Source organism: Anomaloglossus baeobatrachus, chromosome 1 (genome assembly GCF_048569485.1).
Source record: "Anomaloglossus baeobatrachus isolate aAnoBae1 chromosome 1, aAnoBae1.hap1, whole genome shotgun sequence".
NCBI classification, from domain to species: domain Eukaryota; kingdom Metazoa; phylum Chordata; class Amphibia; order Anura; family Aromobatidae; genus Anomaloglossus; species Anomaloglossus baeobatrachus.
The window spans coordinates 959,027,303-959,052,603 of NC_134353.1; the positions used below are offsets into that span (position 1 = coordinate 959,027,303).

The 25,301-nt window shown below is 48.6% G+C and overlaps 1 protein-coding gene across 2 annotated transcripts in view; it reads right to left on the reverse strand.

Annotated features, from left to right (window-relative positions):
* The window catches only part of LOC142257597 (uncharacterized), a 1,260,196-nt gene that overhangs the window by 1,186,775 nt on the left and 48,120 nt on the right, over positions 1 to 25,301 (reverse strand). For both annotated transcript variants that reach the window (XM_075329744.1, XM_075329737.1), the window contains exon 5: positions 24,765 to 24,869. In XM_075329744.1, the coding sequence (XP_075185859.1) occupies positions 24,765 to 24,869 (105 nt within the window). The remainder of the gene's footprint in view (positions 1 to 24,764; positions 24,870 to 25,301) is intronic.

Below are 25,301 nucleotides of genomic sequence, written 5' to 3' on the forward strand. Positions count from 1 at the left end.
AGCATAAAGCTATCCCACCAAACGTCAAGGTGTACCCAGTTGGGATAGTACCTACACTCTCTAATATTAAAACCTTACCATGGGTCTAAATTAGGCCTCAATGTGGCTAAGGGCTGAGAGCGACCGGGTCCCAACAGGACACACACAGTCAGGGGGATTCACAGAATGAAATGTCCAGCTCGCTGAGAAGGGGGCCACTCCCTGTTTGTACTGAATACAAAAAAACTACAAACTTAGTCTCATGGCCAGTGTGAACATGGTCTCACAAGTTCCATGTATACCATCTCATACTCCGGCTCACTTTTTTGTTTTTATGTAGTTTTTTTGTATTCAGTACAAACAGGGAGTGGCCCCCTTCTCAGCGAGCTGGACATTTCATTCTGTGAATCCCCCTGACTGTGTGTGTCCTGTTGGGACCCGGTCGCTCTCAGCCCTTAGCCACATTGAGGCCTATTTTAGACCCATGGTAAGGTTTTAATATTAGAGAGTGTAGGTACTATCCCAACTGGGTACACCTTGACGTTTGGTGGGATAGCTTTATGCTTTTTTTGATCAAAAACAGTGTTTACTAAGTACCCTATGTTTATATGCACTATGCTTTTATTTAGTTACAGCAGGGTATGTTTTCACAATTTTTTTCCTTGGTTTCTCTTAATTACAAGAAAATGCAAAATACAGAGCACATCATCCACTCGCAGTTAACCACTGTGGCGCGCAAGTGAACGCCCAGAAAGCGCCGCACCAAGGCGGGCGCGTCCAGGCCACAATCATGGGGACAGTCACCACGGAAGTAGCCAAAGTGGACACGCCAGCAGCGATACAGGGCGATCAGGGCGAACGCATGCGCACACCGGTACTGCGAGGGATATAATAGAAGGGGGTAGTGTGTCAAAAAACCATACATCTCATATATATGTCAGATAAAAAACCCTACCTTAAACTTTCAGTATACATATGTACACACTTCCGTCCAACCAGATGAAACCAGTATATCAAAAATCGTTTAGTACATAGCAGATTGTGTCCATATGTGATGCATAAACTCCATGAAATTTCCAGAAAATCCAAAAGGACAAATAAACTTCTCCAGTTCCATACAGGGGTGGCGCAGGGATCAAGATACAACATAGATGGAAGGACAAAGCTAAAAGAGGAAAAAATAGAAACAATTAAAATCAAGACCAATATGGTACAAAGCAAATGGGACAGGAGATACAAACTTACAAAATGTGCCATACTCCCAATACTGAAGGCCAAAAAGGCTGCTGTCTAAAGTATTCTTATAAAAAGGACACAAAACTTAGACATTCATTCAGCCCCTCGGGCTGCAAAGTTTTTAGGGTCCATATCCACTCCGTTTCACGTTGTGCGAGGAGTCGGCTAATGTTGCCGCCCCGAACCCCTGTTGTGGACATGGGCAAATGGCATAATAAACCACAGCCTTAGACAGGCAATTAATTTTTCGCTCTCCCTCATGTGTAGTGCGGGGTCTGTCGCTCTCTCTCCTCCATGTGTAGTGCGGGGTCTGTCTCTCTCTCTCCTCCATGTGCAGTGCGGGGTCTGTCGCTCTCTCTCCTCCATGTGTAGTGCGGGGTCTGTCGCTCTCTCTCCTCCATGTGTAGTGCGGGGTCTGTCGCTCTCTCTCCTCCATGTGTAGTGCGGGGTCTGTCGCTCTCTCTCCCCCATGTGTAGTGCGGGGTCTGTCGCTCTCTCTCCCCCATGTGTAGTGCAGGGTCTGTCGCTCTCTCCCTCGTGTAGTGCGGGGTCTGTCGCTCTCTCTCCCTCATGTGTAGTGCGGGGTCTGTCACTCTCTCTCTCCCTCATGTGTAATGCGGGGTCTGTTCCTCTCTCCCCCATGTGTAGTGCGGGGTCTGTCGCTCTCTCTCCCTCATGTGTAGTGCGGGGTCTGTCACTCTCTCTCTCCCCCATGTGTAGTGCGGGGTCTGTCGCTCTCTCTCCCTCATGTGTAGTGCGGGGTCTGTCGCTCTCTCTCCCCCATGTGTAGTGCGGGGTCTGTCTCTCTCTCTCCCTCATGTGTAGTGCGGGGTCTGTCGCTCTCTCTCCCCCATGTGTAGTGCGGGGTCTGTCACTCTCTCTCTCCCCCAATGTGTAGTGCGGGGTCTGTCACTCTCTCTCTCCCCCAATGTGTAGTGCGGGGTCTGTCACTCTCTCTCCCCCCATGTGTAGTGCGGGGGTCTGTCGCTCTCTCTCCCCCATGTGTAGTGCGGGGTCTGTCGCTCTCTCTCCCTCATGTGTAGTGCGGGGTCTGTCTCTCTCTCCCTCATGTGTAGTGCGGGGTCTGTCGCTCTCTCTCCCTCATGTGTAGTGCGGGGTCTGTCGCTCTCTCTCCCTCATGTGTAGTGCGGTGTCTGTCGCTCTCTCTCCCTCATGTGTAGTGCGGGGTCTGTCGCTCTCTCTCCCTTATGTGTAGTGCGGGGTCTGTCGCTCTCTCTCCCCCATGTGTAGTGCGGGGTTTGTCGTTCTCTCTCTCTCCTCCATGTGTAGTGCGGGGTCTGTCGCTCTCTCTCCCTCATGTGTAGTGCGAGGTCTGTCGCTCTCTCTCCCCCATGTGTAGTGCGAGGTCTGTCGCTCTCTCTCCCCCATGTGTAGTGCGGGGTCTGTCACTCTCTCTACCCCCATGTGTAGTGCGGGGGTCTGTCGCTCTCTCTCCTCCATGTGTAGTGCGGGGTCTGTCGCTCTCTCTCCCTCATGTGTAGTGCGGGGTCTGTCGCTCTCTCTCCCTCATGTGTAGTGCGGGGTCTGTCGCTCTCTCCTCCATGTGTAGTGTGAGGTCTGTTGCTCTCTCTCTCCCTCATGTGTAGTGCGGGGTCTGTCGCTCTCTCTCCCCCATGTGTAGTGCGGGGTCTGTCGCTCTCTCTCTCCCCCATGTGTAGTGCGGGGTCTGTCGCTCTCTCTCCCTCATGTGTAGTGCGGGGTCTGTCGCTCTCTCTCCCCCATGTGTAGTGCGGGGTCTGTCACTCCCTCATGTGTAGTGCGGGGTCTGTCGCTCTCTCTCCCCCATGTGTAGTGCGGGGTCTCTCTTTCCCTCATGTGTAGTGCGGGGTCTGTCGCTCTCTCTCCCCCATGTGTAGTGCGGGGTCTGTCGCTCTCTCCTCCATGTGTAGTGCGGGGTCTGTCGCTCTCTCTCCCTCATGTGTAGTGCGGGGTCTGTCGCTCTCTCTCCCTCATGTGTAGTGCGGGGTCTGTCGCTCTCTCTCCCCCATGTGTAGTGCGGGGTCTGTCGCTCTCTCTCCCTCATGTGTAGTGCGGGGTCTGTCGCTCTCTCTCCCTCATGTGTAGTGCGGGGTCTGTCATTCTCTCTCTTATGTGTAGTGCGGGGTCTGTCGCTCTCTCTCCCTCATGTGCAGTGCGAGGTCTGTCGCTCTCTCTCCCCCATGTGTAGTGCGGGGTCTGCCGCTCTCTCCTCCATGTGTAGTGCGGGGTCTGTCACTCTCTCTCCCTCATGTGTAGTGCGGGGTCTGTCGCTCTCTCTCCCTCATGTGTAGTGCGGGGTCTGTCGCTCTCTCTCCTCCATGTGTAGTGCGGGGTCTGTCATTCTCTCTCTCTCATGTGTAGTGCGGGGTCTGTCGCTCTCTCTCCTCCATGTGTAGTGCGGGGTCTGTCGCTCTCTCTCCCCCATGTGTAGTGCGGGGTCTGTCGCTCTCTCTCTCCCTCATGTGTAGTGCGGGGTCTGTCGCTCTCTCTCCCTCATGTGCAGTGCGAGGTCTGTCGCTCTCTCTCTCTCATGTGTAGTGCGGGGTCTGTCGCTCTCTCTCCTCCATGTGTAGTGCGGGGTCTGTCGCTCTCTCTCTCCCTCATGTGTAGTGCGGGGTCTGTCGCTCTCTCTCCCTCATGTGTAGTGCGGGGTCTGTCGCTCTCTCTCTCCTCCATGTGTAGTGCGGGGTCTGTCGCTCTCTCTCCCCCATGTGTAGTGCGGGGTCTGTCGCTCTGTCCTCCATGTGTAGTGCGGGGTCTGTCATTCTCTCTCTCTCATGTGTAGTGCGAGGTCTGTCGCTCTCTCTCTCCCTCATGTGTAGTGCGGGGTCTGTCGCTCTCTCTCCCTCATGTGTAGTGCGGGGTCTGTCGCTCTCTCCCTCATGTGTAGTGCGGGGTCTGTCATTCTCTCTCTCTCATGTGTAGTGCGGGGTCTGTCGCTCTCTCTCCTCCATGTGTAGTGCGGGGTCTGTCGCGCTCTCTCTCCTCCATGTGTAGTGCGGGGTCTGTCGCTCTCTCTCTCTCATGTGTAGTACTGGGTCTGTCGCTCTCTCTCTCCCCCATGTGTAGTGCGGGGTCTGTCGCTCTCTCTCCCCCATGTGTAGTGCGGGGTCTGTGGCTCTCTCTCCCCCATGTGTAGTGCGGGGTCTGTCACTCTCTCTCCCTCATGTGTATTGCGGGGTCTGTCGCTCTCTCTCCCTCATGTGTAGTGCGGGGTCTGTCGCGCTCTCTCCCCCATGTGTAGTGCGGGGTCTGCCGCTCTCTCCTCCATGTGTAGTGCGGGGTCTGTCACTCTCTCTCCCTCATGTGTAGTGCGGGGTCTGTCGCTCTCTCTCCCTCATGTGTAGTGCGAGGTCTATCGCTCTCTCTCCCTCATGTGTAGTGCGAGGTCTGTCGCTCTCTCTCCCCCATGTGTAGTGCGGGGTCTGCCGCTCTCTCCTCCATGTGTAGTGTGGGGTCTGTCGCTCTCTCTCCCTCATGTGTAGTGCGGGGTCTGTCGCTCTCTCTCCCTCATGTGTAGTGCGGGGTCTGACGCTCTCCCTCATGTGTAGTGCGGGGTCTGTCGCTCTCTCTCCCTCATGTGTAGTGCGGGGTCTGTCGCTCTCTCCCTCATGTGTAGTGCGGGGTCTGTCGCTCTCTCTCTCTCCCTCATGTGTAGTGCGGGGTCTGTCGCTCTCTCCCTCATGTGTAGTGCGGGGTCTGTCGCTCTCTCCCTCATTTGTAGTGCGGGGTCTGTCGCTCTCTCCCTCATTTGTAGTGCGGGGTCTGTCGCTCTCTCCCTCATGTGTAGTGCGGGGTCTGTCGCTCTCTCTCTCTCCCTCATGTGTACTGCAGGGTCTGTCGCTCTCTCTCTCTCCCTCATGTGTAGTGCGGGGTCTATCGCTCTCTCTCCCCCATGTGTAGTGCGGGGTCTGTCGCTCTCTCTCCCCCATGTGTAGTGCGGGGTCTGTCGCTCTCTCCCCCCCATGTGTAGTGCGGGGTCTGTCGCTCTCTCTCCTCCATGTGTAGTGCGGAGTCTGTCGCTCTCTCCCCCATGTGTAGTGCGGGGTCTGTCGCTCTCTCTCCCTCATGTGTAGTGCGGGGTCTGTCGCTCTCTCTCTCCCATGTGTAGTGCGGGGTCTGTCGCTCTCTCCCCCATGTGTAGTGCGGGGTCTGTCGCTCTCTCTCCCCCATGTGTAGTGCGGGGTCTGTCGCTCTCTCTCCCCCATGTGTAGTGCGGGGTCTGTCGCTCTCTCCCCCCCATGTGTAGTGCGGGGTCTGTCGCTCTCTCTCCTCCATGTGTAATGCGGGGTCTGTCGCTCTCTCTCCCCCATGTGTAGTGCGGAGTCTGTCGCTCTCTCCCCCATGTGTAGTGCGGGGTCTGTCGCTCTCTCTCCCTCATGTGTAGTGCGGGGTCTGTCGCTCTCTCTCCCTCATGTGTAGTGCGGGGTCTGTCGCTCTCTCCCCCCCATGTGTAGTGCGGGGTCTGTCGCTCTCTCTCCCTCATGTGTAGTGCGGGGTCTGTCGCTCTCTCCCCCATGTGTAGTGCGGAGTCTGTCGCTCTCTCCCCCATGTGTAGTGCGGGGTCTGTCGCTCTCTCTCTCCCTCATGTGTAGTGCGGGGTCTGTCGCTCTCTCTCCCCCATGTGTAGTGCGGGGTCTGTCGCTCTCTCTCCCCCATGTGTAGTGCGGGGTCTGTCGCTCTCTCCCTCATGTGTAGTGCGGGGTCTGTCGCTCTCTCTCCTCCATGTGTAATGCGGGGTCTGTCGCTCTCTCCTGTAGTTCGGGGTGAGGAGAACACGCACTGACCTCCACCTCAGAGCCGGCACCGTCTGTGCTCACAGGACCTGTGTGATGTCACCGTCATGTGATCAGTCATATGGTCAGGGGCTGCTCCAGGGGCTCTGCTCAGTGTCTGCAGGGGGGAAGGGGGGGGATGGAGCTGCAGTGCAATGTGGTACCTCGTGTGGGATGCCGCAGTGGTTGTGCTCCTGTAATTCGCCACCCCGGTGGCTGAGATCACTGTCAGTGGCCCTCTCACAGCTGTAGACACACACAGTCCCTCTATAGAAGGGGATTATAGCACTGGATGTGGTGGTCGCACTCGCTGCCTCTTAAGGTAGAGTCTGATGGGGGTGATAGTTGTTTGCGCAGTTAATCTTCAATCATGAAGGAAACATCTGCACCTACAAATGAACGGTGTCTTTCCTGGTGATCTCTATGTACAGATGGTGGTGGCCGCTCAGTGTTTTTACTCACCTCTGAAAGATATGGTTCTCTCTGGTCTCCTGTCCTCTGCTCCTCACTCCCTGTGTCTTCTGTAGGCTGAGCCGTCCTCATGTGAAGTTGACTTTCTCCTTCAGCAATTTCTCCCACATGGAGCTCCTCAGCTCTGGCCTCTCCCCTCGGCTCCGGCCTCTCCCCTCGGCTCCGGCCCCTCCCCTCGGCTCCCGCCCCTCCCCTCGGCTCCGGCCCCTCCCCTCGGCTCCGGCCCCTCCCCTCGGCTCCAGCCCCTCCCCTCGGCTCCGGCCTCTCCCCTCAGCTCATTCACCTCTCCCCTCAGCTCCAACCTCTCTCCTCAGCTCCGTCCTCTCCCCTCAGCTCATTCACCTCTCTCCTCAGCTCCGTCCCCATCCCTCAGCTCCGTCCTCTCCCCTCAGCTCCATCCTCTCCCCTCAGCTCATTAACCTCTCTCCTCAGCTCCGTCCTCTCTCCTCAGCTCCGTCCTGTCTCCTCAGCTCCGGCCTCTCTTCTCAGCTCCGTCCTCTCCCCTCAGCTCATTCACCTCTCTCCTCAGCTCCGTCCCTCCCCTCAGCTCCGTCCTCTCCCCTCAGCTCCGTCCTCTCCCCTCAGCTCATTAACCTCTCTCCTCAGCTCCGGCCTCTCACTCAGCTCCGGCCTCTCCCCTCAGCTCCGGCCTCTCTTCTCAGCTCCGTCCTCTCTTCTCAGCTCCGTCCTCTCTTCTCAGCTCCGTTCTCTCTTCTCAGCGCCGTCCTCTTCCCTCAGCTCCGTCCTGTCTCCTCAGCTCTGTCCTCTCTCCTCAGCTCCGTCCTCTCTCCTCAGCTCCATCCTCTCTCCTCAACTCCGTCCTCTCCCCTCAGCTCCGGCCTCTCTCCTCAACTCCGGCCTCTCTCCTCAGCTCCGGCCTCTCCTCTCAGCTCCGGCTTCTCTCCTCTGCTCCGGCCTCTCCTCTCCGTCCTCTCCCCTCATCTCTATCCTCTCTCCTCAGCTACGGCCTCTCCTCTCAGCTCCATCCTCTCTCCTCACCTCTGTCTTCTCCCCTCAGCTCTGTCCTCTCCCCTCAGCTACGTCCTCTCCCCTCAGCTCCATCCTTTCTCCTCAGCTCCATCCTCTCTCCTCAGCTCCATCCTCTCCCCTCAGCTCATTCAGCTCTCTCCTCAGATCCGTCCCCTCCTCTCAGCTCCGTCCTCTCCCCTCAGATCCGTCCTCTCCCCTCAGCTCCATCCTCTCCCCTCAGCTCATTCACCTCTCCCCTCAGCTCCGTCCTCTCCCTTCAACTCCGTCCTCTCCCCTCAGCTCATTCACCTCTCCCCTCAGCTCCGTCCTCTCCCCTCAGCTCATTCACCTCTCTCCTCAGCTCCTTCCTCTCTCCTCAGCTCCGTCCTGTCTCCTCAGCTCCGGCCTCTCTTCTCAGCTCCGTCCTCTCCCCTCAGCTCATTCACCTCTCTCCTCAGCTCCGTCCCCTCCCCTCAGCTCCGTCCTCTCCCCTCAGCTCCGTCCTCTCCCCTCAGCTCATTCACCTCTCTCCTCAGCTCCGGCCTCTCACTCAGCTCCGGCCTCTCCCCTCAGCTCCGGCCTCTCTTCTCAGCTCCGTCCTCTCTTCTCAGCTCCGTCCTCTCTTCTCAGCTCCGTTCTCTCTTCTCAGCGCCGTCCTCTTCCCTCAGCTCTGTCCTGTCTCCTCAGCTCTGTCCTCTCTCCTCAGCTCCGTCCTCTCCCCTCAGCTCCGGCCTCTCTCCTCAACTCCGGCCTCTCTCCTCAGCTCCGGCCTCTCCTTCTCAGCTCCAGCCTCTCTCCTCAGCTCCGGCCTCTCCTCTCCGTCCTCTCCCCTCATCTCTATCCTCTCTCCTCAGCTCCGGCCTCTCCTCTCAGCTCCATCCTCTCTCCTCACCTCTGTCTTCTCCCCTCAGCTCTGTCCTCTACCCTCAGCTACGTCCTCTCCTCTCAGCTCCATCCTTTCTCCTCAGCTCCATCCTCTCTCCTCAGCTCCATCCTCTCCCCTCAGCTCATTCAGCTCTCTCCTCAGATCCGTCCCCTCCTCTCAGCTCTGTCCTCTCCCCTCAGCTCCGTCCTCTCCCCTCAGCTTATTCACCTCTCCCCTCAGCTCCGTCCTCTCCCCTCAACTCCGTCCTCTCCCCTCAGCTCATTCACCTCTCCCCTCAGCTCTGTCCTCTCCCCTCAGCTCCGTCCTCTCCCCTCAGCTCATTCACCTCTCCCTTCAGCTCCGTCCTCTCCCCTCAGCTTTGTCCTCTCCCCTCAGCTCATTCACCTCTCCTCTCAGCTCCATCTTCTCCCCTCAGCTCCATCCTCTCCCCTCAGCTCCGTCCTCTCCCCTCACCTCCGGCCTCTCCCCTCAGCTCTGTCTTCTCCCCTCAGCTTGGTCACCTCTCTCCTCAGCTCCGTCCTCTCTCCTGAGCTCTGTCCTCTCCCCTCAGCTCAGTCACCTCTCTCCTCAGCTCCGTTCCCTCCCCTCAGCTCTGTTCCCTTCCCTCAGCTCCGTCCTCTCCCCTCAGCTCCGTCCTCTCCCCTCAGCTCCGTCCTCTCTCCTCAGCTCTGTCCTCTCTCCTCAGCTCTGTCCCCACTCCTCAGCTCCGGCCCCTCCCATCAGCTCCGACTCCTCCCCTCAGCTCCGGCCCCTCCCCTCAGCTCCGGCCTCTCCCCCCAGCTCCATCCCCTCCCCTCAGCTCCGGCCTTTCTCCTCAGCTCCGTCCCCTCTCCTCAGCTCCGTCCCCTCTCCTCAGTTCCGTCCTCTCTCCTCAGCTCCGTCCTCTCTCCTCAGCTCTGTCCTCTCTCCTCAGCTCCGTCCACTCCCCTCACCTCCGTCCTCTCCCCTCAGCTCCTCATCTGAGTCCAGTCCTGTCCTGCCCGTACCTGGCTACCAGCCCATCCTGCCTGTTGGCATCTGATTCCAATCCTGTCCTGCCCGTACCTGGCTACCAGCCTGTCCTTCCTTTTGGCATCTGGTTCCAGTCCTGTCTTGCCCGTACCCGGCTACCAGCCCGTCCTGCCTGTTGGAACCTGGTTCCAGTCCTGTCTTGCCCGTAGCTGGCTACCGGCCCATCCTGACTGTTGGCAACTGGTTCCAGTCCCGTCTGGCCCATAGCTGGCTACAATTTAGTTTTCTGGACCCGCACTCCACTGAACCCCTGGCTTCCAATGCTCACTTCTCTGAAACCTCTGATTCTGTATTGGGACAGATTAAAGACCTGCGCTCCAGAATGTCCGAAATCCCTACTAAAACGGACAAGGAGGGCTACATATCCCACCTTGAAAGTCTCTGCAGAGCTGAAATACAGCGACTCAGCACCTCTATCTCACAGACTTCTGACAGAGTTACAGCTATAGAAACGGCCGTTGCTGAAACAATCGCTGCTCAGTCTGAATATGCTAAGACTCTAGATCTTCATGCGGACCAAATCTCTTCTCTCTTCAACCTAATGGAAGGCTCCGAAAATAGGAACCGCCGCAACAACATACACATCAGGGGTCTCCCAGAAGCAACAGGACTGTCGGATCTTGCTTCTACATTACAATGTCTACTGAATAATCTGCTGGACAGATCCACAGATGCAGTCATTATCTTCGACAGGGCCCATCGAGCCTTGATGCCTAGATGTCTTGACCCCAACTACTCGAGACGTTATATGTCACCTTCACTGCTATCATGAGAAGGAGGAGATCATGAAACAGGCCCGGCTCAAAGGCCCTCTTGACTTTGATGGGGCTGTGGTCCATATCATGGTGGATCTATTCAGGGCTACACTGGTCAAGCGTAGAGCACTCCGACCCATCACAGAAGCTCTCAGGGAGAGGGAAATCCCCTATTCATGGGGGTTCCCTTTCCAGTTGCAGGTCTGACATCATAGAGGTCTTTTTACTCTCTGTGGCCTGTCTGACTTGAGCTTCTTCCTGGAAGGACTGGAATTACCCGCGATCTCAATTCCAGATTGGCCCTCTAATCCATACTTACCCTTCCGCCGTGGTGAAGAGAGACATCGACCTTCATCCTCTCAAAGACCCCGGAGCCGTGGTGTTGCAGGACCTCGCATGGCCAAGCAGTGACTTTGTCCTGATGGTTCTCTTGGTCTGCTCCTCCATGAGATATGTTCATGTTGTAGCTAGGACTGCATACCTATGACCTGTGGGCCGACGCCTGCCCATCCGTTCATAATTGAACATTTGACTCAACCTGGTATTTGTATACATAATGAGCATTATTTCGTTTTGATAGGCTCTCCTTGTGCTCTCACACCCTCCCTCCTCCCGTCCTCCCCTCCGTTGCCCCCCCTCCCTCCATTTTTCCCCCTTTCCTCTCTTCCCTCCCCTCCCCCCTCTCTCTCCCCGCTCTCCCTCCCTTTTTTTTTTCTTACCTTTGTTTGGGAGAGGGCTTTATTTTGATATTGATTGGAATGTTTTCTTGTTGCAGTTATCAAATGTTTTAGCTAATGTATTCTTATATTTTGTTGCTGTCTCCCTGGTGCAGTGTTTGTCTGGGGGTCGCGGTGTTTCCGTTGCTAGACTCACCCCACTAGGGACATTTGTTTTTTAAGTGTTACTGTATTGACCCATCTCGGGCCTTTCACTGTGTTTTTTGCCTCGACCTAGGAGCGAGGCCACAGCCTATACTCTTGGTAGGCTTTCCTCTTTAAGTTTTTCGATCTCTACTATTTCTTGCTTGTACTCCCTCTTGTCACTCTTACCTCGCCTTCTTCCTTGTTCTGCCTCCCTCTCTCATCCCTCCCCCTCCCCTCGCCTGTCCTACCCCTCTACTGCTTGGGACTCCCTACATTTTAGAAATCCAAGTTTAGGCCCCGTCACACACAGAGATAAATCTTTGGCAGATCTGTGGTTGCATTGAAATCATGGACATATTGTTCCATTTGTACACAGCCACAAACCTGGCACTGATTGTCCACAATTTCACTGCAACCACAGATCTGCCGCAGATTTATCTCTGTGTGTAACAGGGCCTTTAGTCTTCACCGGTACACACTATGGTCTTCTTGAAGTTTGCATCGCTGAATATACAAGGGTTCAATACCCCGCAAAAGCGCATCCAGATCCTGCACATTATGCAAAAAATGGGAGTCCAGATACTCCTGCTACAGGAGACTCACTTTAAGTGTGGTCATGTGCCGGATATCACCAACAAATACTACCCGCTTTGGCATCATTCTTCCAACCCCGTGGCGAGATCAAAAGGGGTCAGTATTGCGCTACATAAATATTTTCCATGCACGGTGAAAGAGGTTAGCACTGATCCACAAGGCAGATTCCTATTTGTCAACTTAGTACTCTACAACCAATAATACACAGTCGCTAATTTTTATCTCCCTAATAAAGGTCAGACTGTTGCCGGGGCTAGGTTCCTGAGGAGACTGGAGACTTTTGCGACTGGACATCTGATCATTGGTGGAGATTTTAATTTACCTCTGAACCCGAAGCTCGACACGTCGGCCAGTAATTCAGTGATTTCACACAGTGAGCTAGCATCTCTACGGCCGGTTTCACATCTGCGTTGTTTCGACGCAAATGGACTCCGTCACTAATGTAATACAGTTCATTTATTTACAGTGGAAGAGCGACGGCATGCCTCATGCACTACCCGCATGTGTCCACATGGTGTCGCGCTTACACTGTAAATAAATTAACTGTAATACATTAGTGACGGAGTCTGTTTGCGTCGAAACAACGCAGATGTGAAACCGACCTAAGGTCCGCTATGCATTCGAGTAGGGTTGCTGACATATGGCGTCTACTCTATCTGTTGGTCAAGGACTTTTCTCATTTTTCGGCAGTATACAATTCATATAGCCGTATTGATTTCTTCCTGATTAGCCATAACCTGCTCTCCTGGTCCCCCACGGCTTCCATCGGCCCAGTGACTTGGTCTGACCATGCCCCTGTCTACGTGACTCTGAATCCCCCAGACTTTCCTTCTAAGTCCTGGAACTGGAGACGCAACCATAATCTCCTCCTAGATCCAGACATTAAGGAAAGGATATCTATGACTATTTCAGACTTCCTTCAGTACCAGGCAGATAACAATACCCCTCTTCCCACTAAATGGGAAACACTGAAGTGCTTAACCAGAGGGGTCCTTATACGAGAAGGAGCTAGACTCAAGAGAGATGAAGCTAAACACATGGAAGATCTTCTTTCCAAAATCCATTCCTTGGAACAAACGCATAAAGTGACTCTTCACCAGGATACCTTACTCAAACTGACTAAAACGAGGGAAGACCTTAAAGCAGTACTCTACTTGCCTCACACTAAATTTAGAGAACGCTCCCAACAGTTTTTTTATGAGTTTGCAGATGTGTGGGGGTTCCTTGGCGAGACATATCCACCCAAAATCAGTGACAACGTATGTCCCCTAAATTAAGACAGTGCATCACCCCACTGACATCGCTTTAGCCTTTGAGAAGTATTACGAGACGTTATATAATATCAACGACAACTCTGTAGACCCCACTAACTCCCAGCTTCTGGAGAAAATCGACAAATACCTGCTAGACACGCCGCTTCCCTCCCTATTAGCAGGAACGGCTGATGAGTTGGATTCCCCGTTCTCACTTGAGGAGGTCACCCAAGTGGTGTCCTCTTCTCCCCCTAACAAAAGCCCAGGCCCAGATGGCTTTACTACCAAATTTTACCAAACTTTTCTTACGGAGCTGGCACCTTTTCTTACTAAGGTCTTCAACTCCATCTCCAAAGACCATCCTTTGCAGAAAAAATCACTATCTGCTACCATCAGGGTAATCCCCAAGCCGGGCAAGGACCCCTTGCTATGTTCAAGCTATCTCCCTATATCTCTAATTAATGTGGGCGTGAAGCTGTTTGGTAATCATCTCGCTAACAGACTGGGTCCTTCTCTGCCGCTATTGATACACAATGACCAGGTAGGCTTCGTACCTGGCAGAGAAGCAAGAGACAATACTATTAAATCGATCCTTGTTATCTCCCAAATGTTGAAGCTAAAAACACCAGCCTGTGTGTTGTCAGTAGATGCAGAGAAGGCCTTTGATAGGGTCAGTTGGCCCTTCCTTGGGTGTGTGCTTGAGTGGGCAGGTTTCGGTCAGAGCTTTAGAGAAAAGGTTCTAGCATTGTATACTCTCCCTACAGCCAAGATTTGCTGTAATGGAATTTTTTCCAATTCATTCAATATCAGAAATGGGACTCAACAAGGATGTCCTCTGTCACCCCTTCTGTATGCATTGGTGATGGAACATCTAGCCATAGCCATCAGGAAGAACCCTGATATTCATAGGATCTGCATAGGGAAATATCTCATAAACTGGCCCTATATGCTGACGACCTCCTCCTCTACATCGTCAGCCCTGAAACTTCTCTCCCATCTATCCTGAAGGAGTTTGAGCGGTATGCCGTGGTTAGTAATTTCAAGGTTAATACTTCTAAGTCAGAAATCCTAAATATCACCCTTCCCGCTAAACGAAAATCCTCTCTGCAAGAAGCCTTTCCCTTTAAATGGTGTGCCACTGCTCTGAAATATCTAGGGACTTATCTGACGCCGGACCCTTCACATCTATTTAATTTGAATTACAAACCACTACTGCAGCGCATTGGCGCCGATCTTCAGGCTTACAATTTGCGGGCTCTGTCCTGGTTTGGACGTATCAACGTTCTAAAAATGGATGTCGTCCCCAAACTCCTTTTTCTTTTTCAAGCAGTTCCTAAAGCCGTACCCAGATTCTTCTTTGCCCATCTACGAAGTATCACGACAGCTTTTGTATGTAAAAAAAATAAACCTCGGCTGGCCTTTAAATACTTGATGAGACAAAAGACAAAAGGGGGCACAGGACTCCCAGATTTTCGCTTATATCATACATCAGCTATCCTCACCAGAGAGTAGTAGATTGGTTTCATGGGGCCGAGACGAAGCAGTGGGTGGATATTGAAGCTAATCTTTTAGATTGGACCTTGACCTCCTTGCCCTGGATCGCGAAACATAGAAGACCTAAGAGCATTTTGAACTCCCCTCTGACAAGGGACCTACTCATGATTTGGGACAGAACTAATGCTCATTTTAATCTGTCTGAAGCATGGGGCCCCCTGACACCCCTTTTTGATAATCCCGACTTTCCGCCGGCTGTTGGTGTGGACAGGTTTATGATCTGGTCTTCATCCCAGAGGCCTAGGGTTGGTGCTGCCCTGCTGGGAGCGCCTTCTTTGCCAACCTTACAGCATTTACGAGCCGCCTTCCCTGATCAACAAATCCAGTGGTTCATGTATGTACAGTTGCAATCGTTCATCTCCTGTGTTCGCTCAGCCTCCGACCTGGCCAGGGTCTGTACCAACTTTGAATCTCTTTTGATCCAACTAGAACCAGCATCCCACGTAATTTCCCAGATTTACTCCATTTTGATTGACCCAATCGATTCGGATCCAGTCTGGTATGGGAAATCTTCTGAGAAAGATCTGGGGAGTGCTTCCTCTGACCTGGATTTGGCAAAAGCTTATATGTGTGTACATAGACTTCCCTTGCCTTGTAAAGTGCAGGAAAAAAACTTCATTTCCCGTTGGTATAGGTGTCCGAAGGAGCTATACAAAATCTCCCCAACTGTCCGTGACACTTGTTGGAGATGTAATGCTGCGGAGGGATCCATGCTACATATCTGGTGGTCCTGCCCGATAATTCAGGAATTGTAGCGTAAAGTTTTCCAAATTCGTAACCACATCACGGGGCTGACAATCACATGCTCTCTGCAGATCAGTCTTTTGTTCATGATCCCTGGAGCTTTCAAAGAGATCAAGCAAGGTCTTCTCCGTCATTTTGTTGCCGCGACCAGAGCGATCATCCCGAGAAAGTGGAAGTCGGGTGTAACCCCGACGATTCTAGAGTGGTTGGCGGAAATGGATCACATTTGCAGGATACTATCCTCCCACTCTGAGCTCCAACTGAGCAAGTTTTTCAGCTCTTGGATGCTGTGGCTTCTATTTAGAGAATCCGCTGATTTCGAGGTAATCCTTTCCTCTTAGGAACCAATCGCTTAATTTTTGCTTGGTTCGTGCTGAGAGGTGGAGTGTAGTCCTCCTTAAACCGGTTGTTTTCCAAGGGAGACCCCAAGTCCCTCCTCCCCACCTTCTCTTCTCTTTCTAATCTGTCTTTCCTCTCATTTGAATTCTTCTTTGCTTCTTCTTAACATTCTTTTCTCTTTCCAGTTTTTATTAATCTAAATTAAGTGCTTCAGAAATCAACGTTCTTATTTTCATTGACTCGTTACCTAAGTCCACATGGAGAATTGTGTGTACATGATCTCTTATTGTGATTGTCTTTATTTCCTCGATATGTGGAAGTATTCATGCACAAACTGAAAATATGCCACTATGTTCTAGAGTTCCTTATACTTGATTTTGTATGATATTTTCTATTTTTCAATAAACATTTTAGGGAAAAAAAAACTGAACCAAAAATGGACTCAAAGTTTCTTTTTTGCGTGTATACTGTATGTTCTGTTACAAGTGAAAAGGTTTTGGTACCGTGTTAGCCAGTTGAAAAATTATTGAATGTTCTCAGTGAGAGGAACAAAATTAAAATCTTGTGATACCTTTTAATGGCTAACTGAAATAAAATAAAGTGATGTTACAAACCAAGCTTTCGAGACATCTCAGGTCCCTTCATGACTCCTCATATTTTGTAATGGGCCATAAATAACTGTCAGGAGGATTTATGGCCCATTACAAAATCTGAGGAGTCTGCTCCAGAGATTCACCAGACCTCTGATCCTGCTTGGATATTGGGACAATAAAACGCTCACACCACTAATCTAAGCTAATTAAGAATTCACTTTCTAACTCAGTGTTTATTTAAATGTCTTTTATTATGCCATCCCTCTGCTCTGTTTGTGCATATTTGTGTTTCTTCAGATATTTTGTCATTCGATGCCTGATGAAGGGACCTGAGATGTCTTGAAAACTTGCTTTGTAACATCACTTTATTTTAGTTAACCATTAAAAGGTATCACAAGATTACAATTTTGTTCCTCTCACTGAGAACATTCAATAATTTTACTGTATGTTCTGTAATGATCACTTAGTTTATGATGTCACCTCTAGGGGATGGACATATACAGTCATGGCTGAAAGTGTTGGCACTTTGTTGTTCCTGAAAATTAAATATTTCTTCCAGAAAATTATTGCAGTTACACATGCTGCAGATACAGTCCAATCTGCTTTTACTCGCACCCATACACGTCTATGGGTGCGATGACCTATCTCACTCCACTTGGATGACATCCGAATGCTGTGCGATAATCTCATCAGCTGATAATGGGGATGGGGAGATTAATCCGTCCATTTCCTCCAGCTGTGATCCAGTTTGCATAAACAATTTCGAGGAAACCAAGGATTATTTTTATGCCCAAAAGGTAAACATACTGCTCCTATGATGAGCATGTGTCCTTCAGTTACAGACCAGAAGTCTTTGTGCTAAATCACTGTTTTTCATAATATTCTGTGCAGTGAAAGAGAGAAATCTGCAGTCTATATACCGTATATAGCAATTAAGAACATAATTTTTAATTAAGCTAAGCAATCTTAGCAAATCATAGATTATAATAGTTATGTTGCTGAGCTCCAAATCTTTGGTGCTAATGATGCATCTATAGGTGACAAGAATCCTCTACTTTTACTCCTGAAAATAAAATCTGAAAATTAGTTAATGTCCATTCTGTTTTAAATATTTTCATTGATAACAAATTTAAGAGATGGATAATACGAATTGTAACAAAAGAGCCCAGAATAACTTCTGAACAGATTAAAGGTGAACTTCAAGCTCAAGGAACATCAGTGTCAGTTCGCCCCATCCGTCGTTGTTTGAGCCAAAGTGGACTTCATGGGAGATGACCAAGGAGGACACCATTGTTGGGAAAAAAAAACCATAAACAAGCCAGACTGGAATTTGCCAAACTACATGTTGACAAGCCACAAAACGTCTAGGAGAATGTCCTATGGACAGATAAGTCAAAAATTAATGAGCACGTTGCCCAGGCACCACCCATATGGTACAGGTGCCTCATGAACAAAAAGCAATCAGAAACAGCACAGCAAGGAATAGGTGTACTGTTTCTTTAAATCGCAGCAAAGTGCGATGCCAAAGTGTGCCCCCAGAGGACCTGCTGAGGGAACGAATGTTCTGGGAGGAGACAGGGGGAACGCTGAGCACGGCGGACAGGGTGATACACTGTGCTGCAGAGCCAGAGGCAGGAATGGAGGTTCATGGAGAATGTCAATCTCCCTGCCCAGGGGAGGCCGACCCCGCTGCAGAGGGCATGACAATCAGCTCTATGTTCACAGATGGAAAAATTAAGCATATTAAGAAAAGAACACTGTCCTTACTGTGAAGCATGGAGGAGGCTCTGTTATGTTCTGGGGCTGCTTTGCTGCATCTGGCACAGGGGGTCTTGATCTGTGCAGGTTACAATGAAATCTCAATACTATCAAGGGAATCTAGAGAGACATGTGCTGCCCAGGGTTAGAAAGCTTGGTCTCAGTCGCAGGTCATGGGTCTTGCAACAGGATGATGACAGGAGAAGGAGTAGGACGAGGAGGACATAATTTCTGTCTGGACCCGTTTCATGAGTTTTATTGTTTTTTAACATTCTGTGGAAGCAGAAATGCAGCAATGTCTGACTTTCAGTTGTTCATTTTCATAATTTTTATTTATTATTACTTCTGTCAGATTCAAGTTATTTCTGTGACCATTGTGGGTTTGTCTTTTATTAAACGAGGGGGACTAACAATTTTGACTACGTGTTTGCCATGTACTAGGGATGCAATAATTCAGCTCTGTAATGTGTACAGGCTCGGACTGATCCAGTAACTCTGACAAGTAGGAGAATAATATCTCCAACCTATAAAAGCGTGAAAAGCTCGTCTAGTAACATAATAAGAAAATACCAGACATCAGCGATTGGTAACAAATTTTAGGATATAATTCTCCATTAATGTACCATGTTCTGTGAACATGGTTGAATATATAAATGTGATCTGGATTCTATTTGTTGATTGTGACGTTTATTGACTCTCAGTTTTTTGAAGTGCAATTAGAAGTGACTTTCGCTGATAAATCTTTCCATGTAGAGAACATGAAAAAGGATTCTACTCTGTGTGAGATATTTGATGTTTAAGAAGAAGTGATTTCTGGATAAAACATTTCCCACAATCAGAACATGAAAATGGCTTCTCCCCTGTGTGAATTCTTTGATGTCTGACAAGAGATGATTTCTGGATAAAACATTTCCCACATTCTGAACATGAAAATGGCTTCTCCCCCTTGTGAATTCTTTGATGTCTGACAAGATGTGATTTCCTAATAAAACATTTCTCACATTCTGAACATGAAAATGGCTTCTCCCCCTTGTGAATTCTTTGATGTCTAACAAGATCTGATTTCTGGATAAAACATTTCCCACATTCTGAACATGAATACGGCTTCTCCCCTGTGTGATTTTTTTCATGTATTATTAGAAAATATTTCTGGTTAAAATATTTTCCACATTGTGAACATGAAAATGGCTTCTCCCCTGTGTGAGTTTTTAGATGTATAAAAAGCTGTGATTTATGGGTAAAACATTTCTCACATTCTGAACATGAATATGGCTTCTCCCCTGTATGAATTCTTAGATGTTCAGCAAGAGTTGATTTAGTGTTATAACATTTGCCACATTCTAAACATAAAAATGGCTTCTCCCTTGTGTGAATTCTCATGTGACTAACAAGAGTAGATTTGTGAGCAAAGCATTTCCCACATTCTGAACAACAAAATGGCTTTTCCCCCGTGTGAGTTTTTAGATGTACATCAAGCTGTGATTTCCGAGTAAAACATTTCCCACATTCTGAACATGAAAATGGCTTCTCCCCCGTGTGAGTTTTTATATGTACATCAAGCTGTGATTTCCAAGTAAAACATTTCCCACATTCTGAACATGAAAATGGCTTGTCTCCTGTGTGAGTTTGTAGATGTACAACAAGCTGTGATTTCCAAGTGAAACATTTCCCACATTCTGAACAAGAAAATGGCTTCTCCCCCGTGTGAATTTTTATATGCAAATCAAGGTGTGATTTCCAAGTAAAGCACTTTCCACATTCATTACATGAATACGGCTTCTCCCTTGTGTGAGCTCTTTGTTGTTGATCTCCCCTCGTGTAGTTTTTATTTTGCTGAACATTATGCAGTGACTCAGGAGATTGTTTAGAAGCATCAGATGATGGATCTTCGGTGTGAAGGACTGAAGATATATCTGGGATAATGACTTGCTCTTCATATGTATTCTTTAGAATGTCCCAATCATCTGTCAAAAGAATAAAACAGATTTTTTTTTAATTTTACAACACTATAACCTTAAAACTTGGTTTTCACAGGCAATTCTCAGGCCCCTGACTGCAGTATCGTGTTGCCCTGATAGTGAGTTTTATTATCAAATAATACCATATAGGAATTATACTTTATGATGCCATAAAACTGAGGGTCTAAATACTTTATAAGAAGAAAAGGGCAGAGAACAGCGCTCAATGTGTGAATCGGCTGAGCACAGCAAACCAAAATAATCAATTATTTACAGAATACTGCTCTGCAGCTCTTTTCCTTTCATAAATACTCTATTAGGCTATGTTCACATGTCCTGTAATGATCAGTTTGTAGCAGATCCGATGGATGTGAAATAACGGATCCGTTAACAGTTTTAAAACTGATCCGTTAACGGATCCGTTATCATTATAGTCAATGGAACCAATAACAGATCCATTATAATTTTATATAGCTAGCTAGCTAAAGAGATAGGTAGATAGGTAGATAGATAGATAGATAGATGTGCAACACATATGCGCCACCCCTTCTGCATATTGAAAGCTTGCACCCTTTGACTTTCATGTGGCACTAAAGGGTGTTAGTTTTGTTTTTAGGCCCAAATTCAATACATAAAAAAAGAAGAAAGGAAAAAAAAAAATCGACGTGGGGTTCCCCTTATTTTTGGTAGCCAGCTAAGGTAAAGCAGACAGCTGTCTGCAGACCGCAGTCAGCAGCTTTTCCTTGTCTGGTAATCCAAAACAGAGGGCACCCCATGCTGTTGCTTTAAATTATTTATTTAAAATAAATAATTAAAAAAAAAAACATGGGGTACCCCGGGGATTGGATCATCAAACATGCAAAAGGCGGACAGCTGGGGTCTGGTATTCTCAGCCTAGGAAGGCCCATAGTTATTAGCCCGCCTAAGCGTAAAAATAGCAGGCTGTAGCCGCCCCAGATGTGTCACCGCTCGTCATTTCCAGCAGCCGCTCACGCACTGCTTTGTGAGCACCTGGGGTGAACTGGGCTGACCTCATGAGGTCATCTCAGATTACTGCAGTGCTTCTCAAAGCAATGTGTGAGCTTGCAATCACTGCTCTCCCAGCCAATGGGACACGTTCTGTTCTTCATTGACTGGGACACCAAGTATGGGATTGTCGTGGGACCCCCTTATTGGATTACGCCGGACCCGGATTAGGGATTTGCCATGGAAATACATTCGTGAATGAGGGTATCTCTTGTCGTTGTTTTTTTTTACTAATTTTCTCTTTTTATGTCTTTCAGGTTCACTTTTGAGGAACATTGTGGGTCTAGGTGACTAGGTCGTAGCGCATGGCTCTGATGTATGAGACGTCATGGTGGAGCTGCGGAGGAACGTCCAAGTGACCCCACGGTCCGGTCTGTGACATATTGATGCCTGCGGTGGGATCTTGCGTGACCCCACTGGCTGTTTCATGACTGTCTGTATCGTATTTTTTTGGATTGACCCAGAAAACCCAACGTAACGCTCAGCGGAAAGCGCAGGATAAATGTCACCTGAGGTAGAATGAAGGAATAGACGGCGAGGGAGGAATAGTTCTTATTTTTATTTTTGCGCCATTCACCGTGCAGTGTCAGTGATAGGACGGATTTATTTTGCGGGTCGGTGCGATTACAGCGATACCAGATTACATCTTTTTTTGTTTTGTTCTCTCTCAGTAAAATGCTTTTTTTTTTTATAATAAATAGTTTTTCTGTCTCGATCGCTTCTTTATGCTTTGCTTTTTTACTAACTAAAATCTATATTTTACCAAAATTATTTTTTTTTCTGGATGAGCCATATTACGGCTCATTTTTTGTTGTAAGGTTTGGAGTTTTTATTTCTGTCATTTTTTTTTACATAAAATTTTTTGATTACTTTTTATTCTCTTTTTTTTGCCTGTCAGTATAATGAAGAAACTACATTTTTGGGGTCTTTGATTTATTTTTTTTCCCAGTATTTGCTTTACAGAATAAGTAATGTGACACTTTTAAAGATCGGGTCGTTCCGGACGCGGTGATACAAATTATGTGCACGTTTTCCTGTTTATTTTTGTTTGAACACAAAAGCTACTTTTTTAGTGGCGAAACAGGTTTTCATTATTTGTATGTGCTTTCTTTTATGTTTTTGGGTTTTTTACATTCTGTGTAACCTTTTTTATTTTTTCACTGTGGGATATGATTTTTTTTCATTTTGATCACTGATCTCATGTACTAGTGTACAGCAGCACATGAGATCAGTGTCAGTGACTCACTGACAGCCTGTAAGACTCAGGCCACCGTACCATGGAGTCATCAGCTGACCCCACATTACCATGGCCACGATTGTCAAACCTGTCTTGGGGGGGGGGGGTTTAAACCATTTAGCGACTGCTGCGGTGATTGACAGTGGTATTTAAAAGGTTAATCAGTCCCGATCTGTTCCAAAACTGGTCGGGGTTGATGCCCATTGGTATCAGCTGCCGTGTACAGTTCACACCAGCGGGATTTCCACGTGCGGGGCCACATTACTCACTTATTTCTCTCATCAGCGGACTTTAAAGGATTAAGTTTAAAATTTGCAAAATGACAATAACAAGATACAAACAAAGATCCACGCGTTTCGGAAAAGCCTTATTCAGTTTCCGAAACACAAAGGTCCATAATCTTTGAAAGGATTTTGTTCATGTCGTTTCAAATTTTAAATGTAATAATAAATGTGACGTTTTCTCATCGGAGTTTCTTTCCTTTCCACATAATGCGGTGGATGCAGCCGTCACCTCGGCGTCTCCGCGGATCTGAAAAACCACTACGTCTGTAGCAGGGAATGGTGAGGGACATACATAGGAGATAATGGATTCTTAGTCCCTAAACTGGAGAAACCCCTCATCAGCCCTGACAGCGGATAATAGGAGAGAGCTGGAGCTCGTCCTCGCTCACATCGGCAGAATTCATGTCCAGCTGTATTTCTCCTCTATAACATAACTGCACATCCCGTGTTATCACCTGCACCGGGATCACAGAATCATTCACATTTCATGTGTATTTTACATGAAGGGTTAATATACCGCTGGAGAAACTGACACAGCAAAGAGCGGAAAATAGGAATGTGTGACTTGTGTGCGTTATTGGGTGGTCTGTACTCACCGGGGAGGTGATCTGTAGGAATCTCCTCGTTACTCCGCTGATCGCCCCTCACATTTCTCTCTGGATAATTAATATTGTTCAGATCTTTATCCGGATGCAAAAGCTGCAAAACAAAATATTGTAAAAGTCCCCGGGAATAATGGAGATAAGATCCGGACATGTGAGGTCTGTGGTCAGCTGTGATCCTGCCGTCTCCACCGCTCTCATTACACAAGTATAAAACATCTAATACTGGAGGAGAAAACAAGACTGAACACAAGGAGGTCACAGCCGTCTACACCTCATAGGGAAGATCTCCATCTACCTGAGGATCCTGTGGAGGAGGAGGAGCGGGACATCTCTCTGGGGTCGTCCTCGCACTGGAGAGACCTGCAGGAGACACAGACAGGACGGACATCATTATTACATACAGATAATTATAGGCCGGGTGTATTCAGTCCTGTCTATTACCTGGTGATGTGCGGGGCTGGGGCTCCTCCATCATCACCTCCTTGTACCGCTCCTTGTGTCCTTCTAGATACTCCCACTCCTCCATGGAGAAATAGACGGTGACGTCCTGACACCTTATAGGAACCTGACAACACAATGATACCGTCATCACCCAGAATCCTCCAGTGCTGTTCTGTATAATGTCCCAGCATTCCCGGCAGTGTCACCTCTCCAGTCAGCAGCTCCAGCATCTTGTTGGTAAATTCTAGAATCTTCTTGTCATTGATGTCCTCATGTATCCGGGGGTGAGGTGTGTAATTCTGAGTGTGGAGACATTAATAATATCACTACAGACATTTCCATCACCTCCCCGGTCATATCCTCTGTTATTCCCATAGATAATGATGTAATGTGATGACATCAGAACCTCTCACCTCCCCGGTCATATCCTCTGTTATCCCCATAGATAATGATGTAATGTGATGACATCAGAGCCTCTCACCTCCCCGGTCATATCCTCTGTTATCCCCATAGATAATGATGTAATGTGATGACATCAGAACCTCTCACCTCCCTGGTCATATCCTCTGTTATCCCCATAGATAATGATGTAATGTGATGACATCAGAACCTCTCACCTCCCCGGTCATATCCTCTGTTATCCCCATAGATAATGATGTAATGTGATGACATCAGAGCCTCTCACCTCCCCGGTCATATCCTCTGTTATCCCCATAGATAATGATGTAATGTGATGACATCAGAACCTCTCACCTCCCCGGTCATATCCTCTGTTATCCCCATAGATAATGATGTAATGTGATGACATCAGAACCTCTCACCTCCCCGGTCATATCCTCTGTTATTCCCATAGATAATGATGTAATGTGATGATATCAGAGCCTCTCACCTCCCCGGTCATATCCTCTGTTATCCCCATAGATAATGATGTAATGTGATGATATCAGAACCTCTCACCTCCCCGGTCATATCCTCTGTTATTCCCATAGATAATGATGTAATGTGATGATATCAGAACCTCTCACCTCCCCGGTCATATCCTCTGTTATCCCCATAGATAATGATGTAATGTGATGATATCAGAACCTCTCACCTCCCTGGTCATATCCTCTGTTATTCCCATAGATAATGATGTAATGTGATGATATCAGAGCCTCTCACCTCCCCGGTCATATCCTCTGTTATCCCCATAGATAATGATGTAATGTGATGATATCAGAGCCTCTCACCTCCCCGGTCATATCCTCTGTTATTCCCATAGATAATGATGTAATGTGATGACATCAGAACCTCTCACCTCCCCGGTCATATCCTCTGTTATCCCCATAGATAATGATGTAATGTGATGACATCAGAACCTCTCACCTCCCCGGTCATATCCTCTGTTATCCCCATAGATAATGATGTAATGTGATGACATCAGAGCCTCTCACCTCTCCAGTAAGATGGAAGATTATCTCCAGACTCAGTTTTAATATCTTCTCCATAATTTGGTCTTTGTCCTTATTCATCTTTCTTGGGTCAATCAGGAAAAATCTCTTATTTAAAAAAAAAAGAGAAGATTCTTTATTGTTAAGAGGATTAGATGATGAGAAAGTCAACAAAAAGGTAAAAACACCTAAAAATAAGGGACGTTATTAAGGAGAAATCATCTGAGAAGATATAACAGTGCAGATGTCGTCTTCTCTGCCGGCGCCGATTGACCCCGATTTGCAGAGGAGACTGTGCAGCAGATCGGGCGACTACAACACTTTCTCCTTGGTCCTCAAATTGTCCGGCTTTAAAGGAGTTAATCATAAACCGGCTAGACGGGAAACCTTACTACTCCCTCCGTCAAGCGCAGCTCATGTCGCGGTTGGCTGAGTTACTGCCTAGTCGCTTGGTGCGGCCTATTCCAGGATTATCACTTTCCTGGATAAGGATATATCACATGATTGGATCCTGGATATGATGTATTTCAGTTACCCTCT